The sequence below is a fragment of the Gouania willdenowi genome, chromosome 21 (genome assembly GCF_900634775.1).
Source record: "Gouania willdenowi chromosome 21, fGouWil2.1, whole genome shotgun sequence".
Taxonomy (NCBI): Eukaryota; Metazoa; Chordata; class Actinopteri; order Blenniiformes; family Gobiesocidae; genus Gouania; species Gouania willdenowi.
The window spans coordinates 10,117,256-10,132,992 of record NC_041064.1 but is presented as its reverse complement, the minus strand read 5'-3'; the positions used below and the strand labels follow the sequence as shown (position 1 = coordinate 10,132,992).

At 38.0% G+C, this 15,737-nt stretch overlaps 1 protein-coding gene across 1 annotated transcript; it reads left to right on the top strand.

The window, feature by feature from the left end:
* The first annotated feature begins 7,434 nt into the window (after positions 1-7,434).
* Positions 7,435-13,512, top strand: LOC114455105 (putative leucine-rich repeat-containing protein DDB_G0290503). Its single transcript, XM_028436125.1, has 3 exons — positions 7,435-8,919; positions 9,623-10,166; positions 11,300-13,512. Exons 1-3 carry the CDS (start codon positions 7,435-7,437, stop codon positions 13,510-13,512), a joined length of 4,242 nt encoding a protein of 1,413 aa, XP_028291926.1.
* Positions 13,513-15,737: the final 2,225 nt, after the last annotated feature.

Genomic DNA, 15,737 nt, shown 5'->3' with positions numbered 1-15,737 from the left:
AGAAGGTATGAAAGGAAAGAAAGGTCCAAAGAAGACTTGGAAGAGGAGAGGATCCGTCGCTCTAAAGCAATCGCCTCCAATTCAAAGCATTCTGCCAACTTTATTGAGCTGACTGATTTACATTCACTGGCTGCTGCTGAGTATGGTATCATATGCAGCATTGATTTAACTTTTCCTAAACGTTTGAAGTCAAGGAAATTAAAAAATGAACATTTTAGCCTGGGGATGTGCATTCACACTGATCTCAACATCTGGCCCATGAGCAGAAGTCAACATATAACCTTTAGAGAGACGAAAGGAGCCTCATTGCTATGAAAAACCTTCACAACAAAAATATGACTTTGGTTATAGGATAGGCTTTACAGGGTATATAATGATAATAACAAAAGAATGGTTTAACAGTGGTTTTTTAAGCGTTTTAACAGTTTATTTTAATGGCAACTGAACCCTGTTAAAAGAAAACTCTTTTTATTACACAACATGGGGAGCCAATTTTTTCAAGGGGAAAACATAAAAATAAAGGAAATGAATCCCTAATCATACTAAGTTATTCATGCAACTCATGTTGTGTGATGATTTGTGCATTGACAAACAGAGTAAAGTAAAGAGCCAGTTGGAAATCCTAAGCATTCCTAAAGAGTAAAAGCACATTAAAACCTTATGATACACAGATCGGCCACAACATTGGGATTCAGTTAAAGAGATGAATGTTGTTATTTTATTATCACTGCACCTGCAGAAAATAATAGCTTGTCTTTAATTTTGTTGTGACAGGAGCTGAAACCATTGACACGCAGAACCGGGTCTGAAATAGGTCAGATAAACAACCTAGTGTGTATGTTTAGTATCTGTTAGCGATGGTGCAAAGAAATAAAATGGGTGAATTGGCATTATCAAGGAGTCATGAGAGGTCAGAGCCAGTGATGGAGTTACTGACATTTAAAAAGACTGGGAAAAAAAGCTTATTCTAATACTCGGTGCATTTATTTTGCCAAGGACACAGCACCAGGAAAACCAGCATGTTCCTCTGGTACAGATGTGCCTAAATCCAGACGTGCAGAGCTGCTATTCTGCATGTTTCAGATGTCTCCCTGCTCAAACACACCTCAATATTAGGATGGTGGTCGTCATGCAGCTCTACAGAAATCCTGATAACGAGATTCCGTTTAGAATCAGCTGTGGTGGATCAGGGGAGCATCTAGAAAAAGCACGGTAGGCGCTTTCCAGGATCACACTTGGGCACCCCTGGTAAATATTAGGTAACAATGGATCATTTGCCCAGCCACGATGCAAGGAAATGGTTATTGTAGTGTACAAAAAGTTTGAGACATTGACCCTGAACACAGTCCAATCAGACGTCCATGAGATGTGCCTAACAATCCATTGTGTCTCTACAACAAATCCTGCAGGATTGAATGGATTTGGTGGTACTATTTTGTTTCCAGATATTACAGCACATCGTTCGTCTGCTCTTTCACAATAGTTTGGTGGCTTTATTGTCCAGTTATAAATACAGTCTAGTTTTAGCATAGCCTTGTCGCTCCTCTGCAGCAGTAGCAAGGTTCCCATTTCAGATTTTCGCAAAATAAAAGCAATATTTCTAAATGTCCCGTGAAATCTCATCCCGCGAGACTTTGCTGCAGAAAGACGGAAGCTGAAAACCTTCTTATAACACTCCGCATTCCTTTGTTGTTTCATGTCTAATGTGGCAGTATATGCTAAGAAATGTATCGGTCTCCTCTTCTGTCCACATGTACCGCGCCATGTTTTCTGGAAGAGAAGTGGTCACTTTTGCGATACATTTCAATATTGAAATGGATGACTTATGAAAGCGTAAAAACATTTTAGCAATATTTGAGTTTTATTTAATTTTTTTTAATTCAAGTGTTTCCAATACCAATTTTTATTGCGCTATTTAGATTTTGCACATTTCCAAGGATAATGGAAACGCAGCTAGTGTCACAAAGTCAGACGGCTCCAGACTGCTGGTGGATCTCTCTTTAATTTCAATTCAACTCAACTTTATTTATAAAGTGTTAATTACAACAAAGGCCATCTCAAAGCACTATCAACATGAAATTCGTAATAAAAAAAGGAAAAAAAAAAAACAATAAATCCACATGAACAAGCATAAGTGACAGTGGGAAGAAAAAACTCCCTTCTAACTGACAGAAGACAGGAAGAAAAACAGAACAGGATAGAGAGATAGAACATCAGAGTGTTCCAGACTAGTTGAGCTGTAAACCATTGATCAGGAACTGTCCACTCCAGCTTCAAGACATCTGAAACAGAAAAGAGAGAGAAGGGCGAGGAGAAGGCAGACTGTAGAAAAACATGATACAGTATTAGCAGGTCTGCCAGTATAGAAACACCTGATGCTAAACTATGTGCGAGTGGAATGAGAATGAGTATGGGACATCAGTGTAAATGGTGTAAAGCAGTGTGATGGGTATATATGTAACGAGGTTCAGAAGTGGGGGGGTTGGCTACAACCCGGCACAACCTTGTTTGACTGGACTTCACCCATTGCAGCCCATTAGAGCTATGTGTAGATGGTGGATTGTGCTTTTTTTTTTAGGTTTAGGGCTTTGTTCCTAGTGGTTAGGTTAACGTTATTATATAGTATACACTTTAGCAAATAAGTAGGTTTTGAGTTTCGCCTTAAAAGTGGAGAGAGTAGCAGCCTCCCGTACTAAGACTGGGAGCTGGTTCGAAAGGCGAGGAGCCTGGTAGCTGAACGCTCTGCCTCCTGTTCTACTTCTAGACACTTTAGGAACTTCCAGAAGACCAGCAAACTGAGAGCGGAGTGTTCTGCACTAACAGGCCTTTTAGATATACAGAAGCATGATCATGTAGAGCTGTGTATGCTAAGAAGAAGATTTTAAACTCTTTTCTAGATTTCACAGAAGCCAATGGAGGGAAGCCAATACTGGAGAAATGAGCTTTCTCCTGTTTGTACTTGTTAGTATTCTTGCTGCAGCATTCTGGATTAAGTGGAGACTTTTTAGTGAGTTACTAGGATAGCCTGACAGTAGGGAGTTACAATAATCTAGTCTAGATGTAACAAATGCATGGATTAGTTTTTCAGCATCACTCTGGGCCAAGATATTCCTGATTTTAGAGATATTACAGAGGTGGAAGAAGGCTGTCCTTGAGATTTGTTTAATATGAAAGTTAAAGGACAAGTCAGGATAAAAAATAACACCTATGTTTTAACGTCAGTAATTTGTTCTCAAGAACATGTAAAAAAGGGTGCGTTTAGTCACAATGCAATACATCTGTGATTAATCGCCCACGGAGTCTCTCCCTGATTCTCTCTGCCCATTAACACATGCACCAATCACACTGCTTTGTGTAAACTTTACTGGTAGGGATGATAGACAATTCATCAGCTCCATAAGCAATAAAAAGCCATTAAAACACACACTTGGAGGTCTACCTCTTTGACAAACTGATTACTCAAGGATCAGTGCTCTATTAGTAATTCCAACTGGTGTGATGAGGTTAAAGACATCTGATGGTTCCCATGGTAGCGTAGACCTAAAGGTGTCTTTCTTGATCAGCTGGAAGATATCCATAAATCTGTAGTAAGATAGCTGATAGTGGCATCAAAATCCTGCACCCACCAGAATTTTGAATGCCTGATTTATTTTTCCTGGGTAGTGCAACGTTCAAATCTGTCAACCATATAATGTTCCTATGACTGTCTAAGAAATTAAGTTGCCAAACGATAAAAAAAATAAATTGAAAAGCAATTTCAACCATAAACTTTGACATTACGCCCACGATATGTGAACAGTGAGTGGCTGAAATCTCCAAAATGGGGACACCCACATAAAAGAATAACATGTGTATCCAAAATGTATTACACAATCTAGTAATACAGTTTTTTTTTCAGCTTTAGACCGATCATCTAAACCACGTGTCAAACTCAAGGCCCGAGGGCCAAATCCAGTCGTTTAGGAAAAAAGTAAAAATGAAAGAGAGCACATGAATTATTGCTTTAATTACCAAAGATTTAAGTTGTCGCTATCTTTGTCCCTTCAATTACACAAATTTAGGAAAATGACAATGTTTGCAGAGGCGTTTAGTCACAATGCAATGCAGAGGCAAACATTGTCATTTTGTTTTATGCGTATATCACACAACTGCAGTCTTATTTTAGTATAAATTGTGGACATAACTTCCAGCATTTTCCCACAAATCTCTTCTAAATTACAAAAAATTCTCACAAAATCAAGGATTTTGAAAGTGTTGATCTAATGACTGAAATCAGTAAATTGTTGCATGAATATCGTCAGTGCCTACCTAACTGTATATCAGTTATACGTGGAAGTGAAAACTAGGGCATGTTAAAATTTCTAACTAATACTGCTGCCCACTTGAACTCAAACTGCACTGGATTTGGCCCCTGAGCAACAATAAGTTTGACACCGCTGATCTAAGCTAAAGTGCATTCATGTGATGGGTTGTGTGTATCGCTCTAAATGTGTGTTGTGTTGACATTGGATTATATCAGATTGTTACCCGCTAGAACTGGTGTGATTTATCCTAATGGAAGGAACACCTGTGCTGACATAACCCACTGGTGCTCAGAGGTGTGACATGATGTCTGTCTGAGAGTTTAAGCCACTGGAGAAGAGAGCAACAAACACTTCCTGCCAAACGTGAGTCAGAGAAAAACTACGAGGAAGATTAGGCAACACCTGCTGTGAGAATTATTGGAGAAATATTTAATTACACTTGCAGATAATAAGATTTAACACATAAATGTGGAAGGGGAAAGATGACACATGACCTACAGCAAAAAGAGACAGTAATTGTACGAAGACAATCAGTGGTTGTTATGATTGTAGCTTTTATTATAAGATTATGTTTCACTGATTCATATTCTTTGTAATTGTGTTTAGTCTCTCAAAAGAGAGCTTGTCTTGTGTTTCCTAATAACATTTTTAAAGATATTTATGAAATGAACAATGTGGGGTTAGCAAGTTTGCCAACTTCCTGTCTGCAGCAAAACCTGTAATGTTTAGGATAGACATCCACAGGATACATTAAAAACCATTATTTGGGACAATAAATAGACGACTTCTAATTGTATTTCTCTTTATTTTGTCCGGTATATCCTGGAGGCCTGCTGTAGATGTAATTAGAGTATATTAAATTAAAAATGAACTCAGGTTGTGATGTTTTAACAGGAAGTGGCAGAAGTAGGTGTATGGTGTTTTTTTTTCTTCTTTTAAAAGCAAGTGTCACAGCTCCTGTCTGCAGCCCTGCTCTGCTAATCTACCTATAAAAGCAAGGGAGGTCTGTGTGTGTGTGCGTGCGTGTGGAGCAAATATCTCCCCTACGCGGTGCGAGTTCGACCTGAAACTTGGTCAACGGGTTCCAAATACCCCAAGTGTGTGTATCTGTTATTTTGGAGTAATTTGGTCATTTCAAAATATTTATTTTAATTTTATTTCACTTCTGGACGGCCCCGAAATGAAACCTATTCAACTTTTGACCTCAGGGTGCGAGGGGGGCGCTAGCGCACCATCTATATCTATTTCACAGCACACCTGATTTCCGGTGCGTGCGTGAGCTCCCGTGGACTTCTCTTTTCTCTTTTGAGGAAAAATACTTTATTTTACTGTTCTTTATTTGGTGATGGCATTTTGAAACGTTTATTTTCATGTTAGTTTGACCTAACGCTATTTACACCGGACGAACCTCATCCGGAAGTTGTATAACGGACCACCATTTAGTCCGGTTACAGTCTGTGTCACGACACACGTCAGTAGCATGGTAGTGCGCTCCCATGGACTTCTCTTTTGAGGAAACATACTTTTTACTGTTCCTTATTTGGTGATAATGTTTCAAAACGTTTATTTTCACGTTAGTTTGACCTTTCGCTATTTAGACTGGACAGAGCTCACTCGGAAGTTATTGACGGCAATGGCTGCTGTGTTGAAAGCTGCACAGTTTTTCGCGGCGCGTGTGTGTGAGAACCAACGGAGGAGATTAGAGTCTCAGGTAGAGTCTGTCTCTCACACGCACACACACACACACATAGATCAGGTGGGCTTCACTATCGATCACCGTCTACGTGACATGCATGCAGGTATGTGAGTGTTGAGTGAATAACGGACCACCATTTAGTCCGGTTATAGTCTGTGTCACGACACCCGTCTATAGGGTGGTATTGACTGTAGTGTTTCGCTCTGAGTCAGATCTAAGTGTTTACATGTTACTTAGTGAAGGTCACCTGATTACTGCAGCTTCTCTCACGACACACCTGCCACTACACCTAACTACTGACAATAGAGAAGTTTAGTGAAAGTTAGGCAGGTACACGTGGATGGACTGGTGCGCATGAATTTAGAATGGATTCCCCCGCAAACACACACCAAACAACAAAAATATGAAAATGACTCAAAATACACAAAACTAAATATTTAAACAAAAAACACAAAACACAACAGAAATACAAAAAACTACACTAAAAAAAGATTCAAAATGACTCCAGAATCACACTACAAATGCAACAAAAAACTATAATTATACAAAAAATGCACAAAAACACAACAGAAAGATACAAAAATACACAATTATACCCCTTATGCTCCCACATGAATGCATACTTCCGACGGGCACTGTACTAGTAATAATAATAATAATAATAATAATAATAATAATAATAATAATAATAATAATAATAATCTAATATACAAAAATGAACACAAGGATACTCAATGGACAATCATATACAGGGCATTTTAGATCAAACACTGGCACTTTACTGCTTACAGTGGCTTATTATTTTATAATTTTACTATTTATTATACTGATTCAAAATTCTCCAGAATTTTAGAAAACCATTAAAATGGCCCCAAAACTAGTTAGAAATATATGTCACTAATTTAGATACGTTTTATTTTTTATTTATCTAGTTCATTGTGTTTTAATGTATAAAGTGTCTTAGAGTTTCTTGAAAAGTGCTATATTAAACAAATGTAATATTATTATTCATAATTTGAATTGTGTTTGCTAACAGCCAATCAGCATTCAGAGACTTGCACTGGGTTCTAAAACAATAGCATGAAAGCAATGTTCTCTTCCATTTGCTTTCAATTTGATCTTATATTGTTTTCTTGCCACACAGAATTCTACACCTTGAGAAACTAGCTTTTTTTTGGAACGATTCACTAGTTTTGCATCTGATCATTGAGAGAAATGGAGAGAAAACCACAGACAAAAGTTACTGCTAACTTTAATAGTCACCAGCTATACCCAGCTAAGCCAGAGTGTATCCAATCTGTAAAGCAATCTAAAAAAACAATTTTTCCAGCTTTTCATCTCGAACCAAAAGAAAAGGAAGTCTTCTTTCTTAAACTAGCTCTTTCAAAAATGAAAGAAGACCATAGAAACCAGTTGGAAGAAGAGCGAAAAAACATGGTAATCAGGGAAAAGGAAACCAACCGCATCCTTCAAGACCTAAATGATGAATTAAAACAGAAGGATTGTATCATTGATGAACAACAAGAGACTATTTCAGAAATGGAGGTCGCTCACAAAAAGATGGAGGATAACTTAAAAAGCAAGATGGACCAATGCAACCAACTGGTAGAGGAGAAGGAAATGACAAAGAAAGCTCACTGTCATAATAAGAGCACATTCCCAAAAAAAATGATACAACAGACCGACCTGGATGAAGCAAAGAAAAAACTTCACGCCAAAAATCTGGAAATGGAAGAAGAACATAGAAACCAGTTGGAAAGAGAGCGAAAAAAAATGGTTATCAGGGAAAAGGAAACCAACCGCATCCTTCAAGACCCAAATGATGAATTAAAACAGAAGAAACGTCTCATAAAAGAACATCTAGAAACTATTTCAGAAATGGGGGCTGCTCTCGAAAAGATAGAGAAAGCTCACTACCATAATGACAGTACATTCCAACAAAAGCTGATACAACTACAGACCGACCGGGATGAAGTGGAGAAAAAACTTCACACCAAAAATCTGGAAATGGAAGAGCATAGAAACCAGTTGGAAGAAGAGCGAAAAAACATGGTTATCAGGGAAAAGGAAACCAACCGCATCCTTCAAGACCTAAATGATGAATTAAAACAGAAGGATCGTATCATAGATGAACATCTAGAGACTATTTCAGAGATGGAGGTCGCTCTCAAAAAGAATGAAAATAACTTAAAAAGCAATATGGACCAATGCAACCAACTGGTAGAGGAGAAGGAAATATTAAAGAAAGCTCACTGTCATTATAAGAGCACATTCCCAAAAAAAATGATACAACTACAGACCGACCTGGATGAAGCAAAGAAAAAACTTCACGCCAAAAATCTGGAAATGGAAGAAGAGCATAGAAACCAGTTGGAAAGAGAGCGAAAAAACATGGTTATCAGGGAAAAGGAAACCAACCGCATCCTTCAAGACCTAAATGATGAATTAAAACAGAAGGATTGTATCATTGATGAACAACAAGAGACTATTTCAGAAATGGAGGTCGCTCACAAAAAGATGGAGGATAACTTAAAAAGCAAGATGGACCAATGCAACCAACTGGTAGAGGAGAAGGAAATGACAAAGAAAGCTCACTGTCATTATAAGAGCACATTCCCAAAAAAAATGATACAACTACAGACCGACCTGAAGGAAGCAAAGAAAAAACTTCATGCCAAAAATCTGGAAATGGAAGAAGAGCATAGAAACCAGTTGGAAGAAGAGCAAAAAAATGTGGTTATCAGGGAAAAGGAAACCAACCGCATCCTTCAAGACCTAAATGATAAATTAAAACAGAAGGATCATATCATAGATGAACATCTAGAGACTATTTCACAATTGGAAGTCGCTCTCAAAAAGATGGAGAAAAACTTAAAAAGCAAGATGGATCAATGCTACCAACAGGTGGTGGACAAGGAGGTAATAGAGGAAGCTCACTGCCATAATGAGAGCACGTTCCAAAAAAAGCTGATACAACTACAGCCTGCTCTGGATAAAGAAGAGAAAACACTGGAGCGGTCCAACCACATGATGACTGCGACAACTCAGGAGAAGACAGCTTCTAAAAAGAAATCTGGATGGAAACGGTTCAAGTGCTGGTTGAAGGTCCCCAAGAAGAAACACAACATTTAATCATTTTTCCCTCTCTTTTCTTCCTTTTTTGGAACAGTTTTTTAATGTTGTTTGTCGGTACAATGTCTGATGTCATGTCTGGACCTATTGTATGACCGTTGTTTGAGAGCATCAAATGCCTGAGAGAAACACTTTAGGTTTTTTTGTATGGAAATACACTGCAATGACAAATGAAGAACCTTGAACCTGAAAATAAACAGCTTGTGAAAAATGTAAATTTGTATTCAACTTTTTGTGACCTTAGATACTTTTTTTATTCAAGAGTAATGTGGCAAATTCTTAGTTTGAATGACACATAGTTAATGGTATATGTGCTTACAATAGAGTTTTTACTACCTTAGCAAACATCACTTTGCCAAATCTACTAAATAACTGATTTCCCTGGACTAAATTTCCAGAAGTCCTCCTTGTAGGTACCTCATCCACTCTCTCAAAATCCAACAGTTTCCATATTTCCTTCAACAACTCCTCTCTCCTTCCTTCCCCTCAGGTTAAGAGTCTGGGTGTCATCCTCGACAGTACACTTTCCTTCCACTCACACATTAACAACATCACCCGGTCCGCCTATTTTCACCTGCGGAACATTTCTCGTCTCCGCCCCTTTCTCACCCCCCACACCACCGCCATCCTTGTCCACAGCCTCGTCACCTCCCGCATTGATTATTGCAATTCACTTCTCTTCGGCCTCCCCAACAAATCCCTCCAGAAACTGCAGCTCCTCCAGAACTCTGCAGCACGAATCATCACACGGACCCCCTCCACTCACCACATCACCCCCGTCCTACAACAACTTCACTGGCTTCCCATAAAACAAAGGATCAACTTCAAAATACTCCTCATTACCTTCAAAGCACTTCATAACCTGGCCCCTCCGTACATATCTGACCTCCTCCACATCGCCACCCCTGCCCGCACACTCCTCTCTTCCTCCACTCTCCAACTCTCTGTACCTCCGGCCAAACTCATCACCATGGGGCACAGAGCATTCAGCTACTGTGCCCCCCAGCTCTGGAATTCGCTCCCCACTAACCTCTGTACCATAGACTCCCTCCCACTCTTCAAATCACAACTCAAAACTCACCTCTTCAGACATTCCTTCTGCATCTAGTCACACATTCACCACACCAACGCTGTACCCTGTTTTATTCCATTGTACTTGTTTTTATCTGTTTTATTCTGCTGTTTTTATTGTGTTTATTTTAATGACTGCCCTGTACAGTGTCCTTGGGTGTTCTGAAAGGCGCTTTTAAATAAAATGTATTATTATATTTATTATTATTAAACAAAACTAAAAGACTAAAATGTGACCAGTGTTTGGAATAACGGCGTTTAAAATAACGGCGTTAGGTAACAGCGTTTGTTTTTCAGTAATGGGGTAATCTAACTAATTACTTTTTACGCCATTGCAACGCCGTTATCGTTACTGAACGTTAAATGCAGTGTGTTACATGCATTGATTGAATAAACTGATCTAAAAGCAACCCTGGTTTCATACTCAGCTGTAGTGAGGAGGTGGGTTAAAAACAAGGTGAGCGATTATGATTGGCTAAGGTGGCGTCATGTTCCATGGTAGCCAATCAGAGCCAGTGTTTTTACTATTTATTATTTTATAATTTTACTATTAATTATACTGATTCAAAATTCTCCAGAATTTTAGTAAACCATTAAAATGGCCCCAAAACTAGTTAGAAATATATGTCACTAATTTGGATACATTTTATTTTTTATTTATCTGTTTCATTGTTTTTTAATGTATAAAGTGACTTAGAGTTTCTTGAAAAGTGCTATTTAAAACAAATGTAATATTATTATTCATAATTTGAATTGTGTTTGCTAACAGCCAATCAGCATTCAGAGACTTGCACTGGGTTCTAAAACCATGACAACTAAAGATGAAAGGCAACAGGCAAACAATAGCATGAAAGCAATGTTCTCTTCCATTTGCTTTCACTTTGATCTTATATTGTTTTCTTGCCACACAGAATTCTACACCTTGAGAAACTAGCTTTTCTTGGAACGATTCACTAGTTTTGCATCTGATCATTGAGAGAAATGGAGAGAAAACCACAGACAACAGCTACTGCTAACTTTAATAGTCACCAGCTATACCCAGCTAAGCCAGAGTGTATCCAATCTGTAAAGCAATCTAAAAAAACAATTTTTCCAGCTTTTCGTCTCGAACCAAAAGAAAAGGAAGTCTTCTTTCTTAAACTAGCTCTTTCAAAAATGAAAGAAGACCATAGAAACCAGTTGGAAGAAGAGCAAAAAAACATGGTAATCAGGGAAAAGGAAACCAACCGCATCCTTCAAGACCTAAATGATGAATTAAAACAGAAGGATTGTATCATTGATGAACAACAAGAGACTATTTCAGAAATGGAGGTCGCTCACAAAAAGATGGAGGATAACTTAAAAAGCAAGATGGACCAATGCAACCAACTGGTGGAGGAGAAGGAGGAAATAAAGGAAGCTCACTACCATAATGAGAGCACCTTCCAAAAAAAGCTGATACAACTACAAACTGACCTGGAGGAAGCAAAAAAAAAATTTCATGCCAAAAATCTGGAAATGGAAGAAGAGCATAGAAACCAGTTGGAAGAAGAACAAAAAAACATGGTAATCAGGGAAAAGGAAACCAACCGCATCCTTCAAGACCTAAATGATGAATTAAAACAGAAGGATTGTATCATTGATGAACAACAAGAGACTATTTCAGAAATGGAGGTCACTCTCAAAAAGATTGAAAATAACTTAAAAAGCAAGATGGACCAATGCAACCAACTGGTGGAGGAGAAGGAGGTAATAAAGGAAGCTCACTACCATAATGAGAGCACCTTCCAAAAAAAGCTAATACAACTACAGACCGACCTGGATGAAGCAAAGAAAAAACTTCACGCCAAAAATCTGGAAATGGAAGAAGAACATAGAAACCAGTTGGAAAGAGAGCGAAAAAAGATGATTATCAGGGAAAAGGAAACCAACCGCATCCTTCAAGACCTAAATGATGAATTAAAACAGAAGGATCGTATCATAGATGAACATCTAGAGGCTATTTCAGAAATGGAGGTCGCTCTCAAAAAGATGGAGAATAACTTAAAAAGCAAGATGGAACAATGCAACCAACTGGTGGTGGAGAAGGAGGTAATAAAGGAAGCTCACTACCATAATGAGAGCACCTTCCAAAAAAAGCTAATACAACTACAAACCGACCTGGAGGAAGCAAAAAAAAAACTTCATGCCAAAAATCTGGAAATGGAAGAAGAGCATAGAAACCAGTTGGAAGAAGAGCAAAAAAATATGGTTATCAGGGAAAAGGGAACCAACCGCATCCTTCAAGACCTAAATGATGAATTAAAACAGAAGGATCGTATCATAGATGAACATCTAGAGACTATTTCAGAAATGGAGGTCGCTCTCAAAAAGATGGAGAATAACTTAAAAAGCAAGATGGAACAATGCAACCAACTGGTGGAGGAGAATGAGGTAATAGAGGAAGCTCACTGCTATAATGAGAGCATGTTCCAAAAGAAGCTGATACAACTACAAACCGACCTGGAGGAAGCAAAGAAAAAACTTAATGCCAAAAATCTGGAAATGGAAGAAGAGCATAGAAACCAGTTGGAAGAAGAGCAAAAAAATGTGGTTATCAGGGAAAAGGAAACCAACCGCATCCTTCAAGACCTAAATGATAAATTAAAACAGAAGGATCATATCATAGATGAACATCTAGAGACTATTTCAGAAATGGAGGTCGCTCTCAAAAAGATGGAGAATAACTTAAAAAGCAAGATGGAACAATGCAACCAACTGGTGGAGGAGAATGAGGTAATAGAGGAAGCTCACTGCTATAATGAGAGCATGTTCCAAAAGAAGCTGATACAACTACAAACCGACCTGGAGGAAGCAAAGAAAAAACTTAATGCCAAAAATCTGGAAATGGAAGAAGAGCATAGAAACCAGTTGGAAGAAGAGCAAAAAAATGTGGTTATCAGGGAAAAGGAAACCAACCGCATCCTTCAAGACCTAAATGATAAATTAAAACAGAAGGATCGTATCATAGATGAACATCTAGAGACTATTTCACAATTGGAAGTCGCTCTCAAAAAGATGGAGAAAAACTTAAAAAGCAAGATGGATCAATGCAACCAACAGGTGGTGGACAAGGAGGTCATAGAGGAAGCTCACTGCCATAATGAGAGCACGTTCCAAAAAAAGCTGATACAACTACAGCCTGCTCTGGATAAAGAAGAGAAAACACTGGAGCGGTCCAACCACATGATGACTGCGACAACTCAGGAGAAGACAGCTTCTAAAAAGAAATCTGGATGGAAACGGTTCAAGTGCTGGTTGAAGGTCCCCAAGAAGAAACACAACATTTAATCATTTTTCCCTCTCTTTTCTTCCTTTTTTGGAACAGTTTTTTAATGTTGTTTGTCGGTACAATGTCTGATGTCATGTCTGGACCTATTGTATGACCGTTGTTTGAGAGCATCAAATGCCTGAGAGAAACACTTTAGGTTTTTTTGTATGGAAATACACTGCAATGACAAATGAAGAACCTTGAACCTGAAAATAAACAGCTTGTGAAAAATCCAATAGAGTTTTTACTACCTTAGCAAACATCACTTTGCCAAATCTACTAAATAACTGATTTCCCTAGACTAAATTTGAACTTTAACAAAACTAAAAAACTAAAATGTGACTAACTGAAACCCGTGTTTAATTAGTGACTTAAAAGACTCTCTAAACTAAAAAATCATGAAAAAGCTTTTCTTCAAAACCAGAGGGCGAGAAGTTCAACCCATGTTTGACCCCTAACAAAACCTGTGGATGTTTCAATCCACTGATCTCAATCACTTATCCTCGTTGCTACGCACAACCACTACTCTCCAACATTTGAATGTCAAATGAGGAATAAATTAAACACATCAGTCAGCCGCAATGTCAAACTGAATCCAAATTAGTCACCTCGAAAACCCCTCTCTTTCCCCAGGGAGCAACAGAAATGAGCATTCCTCTATCATAACATCATAAACACAAACGAACCACATCAGCGATAAAAGAAAAGTAAGTAAAAGTAATAAAGTAATAAAATATATTGAATAAACAACAATGCATAATAACAGCAGCATCCAAAGGCTCCCACATTTTCTATTGTTCAACTGATTTAACCTCAAGTGACATCAGGGGTGAGGTTTGGAGTGATTAAGTTGTTTTTTTTATATAGCTTTTCTCATTATATGGCCATTATGTATGAGTAATAAATGTCTCGTGTGTTAAATCCTTTATGTAGATTACACAAGGCGAGTGTTTTCCAGCTTAGCCTTTGTACAATGTACGACAAACTTGAGGATTTTGTATATCAGGATTGTGTGATTAGACATTAAAAATGTAAAACCTGCTCTATTGGTGTAGCAAACAAAATGTTTGTTGACTTTCATCCATTTCTGAAGATTTGTAAATAAATAGAAATATGAAATCTTCATTGGCTCGCTCAGTTGGACATTCTGTGTCAGATACGTTATTTACAGTTAGTTTGAAAGCTATTTACAATGTTTTCCCAAGAAGAAAAATGCAGGTGCACAGCTCAAGGAACCATACCATAATAACCACTCACAGGTGACGTAAATCACATTCATTACCTTTTAATCAGCCCTCCGGTGAGTAGGATACATTGGCCAGCTGGAAAAAGTCTTCCTCTAAGTTGGTGAATAGAGATTTGTTAAACCCTGGAGTGATGCGTGACTCTAGCTACTTTCGCAAAAAACAGGAAACTCACTTTGACCTGTGGAGAATCCTGACTTAAGCTAATATTTGCAGGCACTTAATAAAAACAATTGGTTATTGGCGAGAGTAGCAGCAGAAAATATTCAAAAGCCATTATTGTCTGATTGTTTATCCTAAGTGTATTCCTGTTTTACAACTGCACATCCTTTATAGCAGTGGTTCTCAACCTTTTCAACACGCAACCCCCAAAATAAAGGTTCCAGAGACCGGGGACCCCCACTATACCTGAAGGTGGTCAAACACAAACATTGAAGAACAGTCATGTGGAGACAAGGGGGAATAAAGGGCAGAGCTTTTTGGGGCCCATCCATAAAGTCAGTAAAATGAATCTGTGATAACCATATTTATTTACACTACCTGTCAAAAGTTTTAAAACACCACACTTTCACCAGTTATTGACTGAAAATTATTCAGTTTATTGTGTCATTGCACTCTGAAATGAAAGCATAGAATAAATAAGCAATTTGAGTCGAAAAAGAATTGATGGAATCCATGAACAATACTGTTCACCTGATGCTTGGAAGTTGGAACACCTGTAGGAATTAATAGCACCAGCTTTCAAGGCTGATTCAACCTTCATTGCTGCAGAACAGATTTAAATTGTTAACTCACTTTGTGTTCCTGAAAAAGGCCTATTTGTATAATTCTGAAATGTACATTATTTTTCAGTTTTGGGTAACCAAACTTTTTTTTTTTTTTACCTATGGCTGTTCAGTACTTACCTTTGTACTATTTCAAGCTATGTAATGGACTTGCACAACTTCAATTGCAATAAATAACTGGAAAAATTAGGGTGTTCTAAAACTTTTGACCGGTAG

Excerpts from the sequence above, each read along its gene's own strand:
- LOC114455105 (XM_028436125.1), top strand. The coding sequence starts at position 7,435 with ATGGTAATCAGGGAAAAGGAAACCAACCGCATCCTTCAAGACCTAAAT. Across the intron at positions 8,920-9,622 it reads AACAGGTGGTGGACAAGGAG|GTTAAGAGTCTGGGTGTCAT; the intron begins GTAATAGAGGAA and ends CCTTCCCCTCAG. Across the intron at positions 10,167-11,299 it reads TTCGCTCCCCACTAACCTCT|CTTTTCGTCTCGAACCAAAA; the intron begins GTACCATAGACT and ends CAATTTTTCCAG.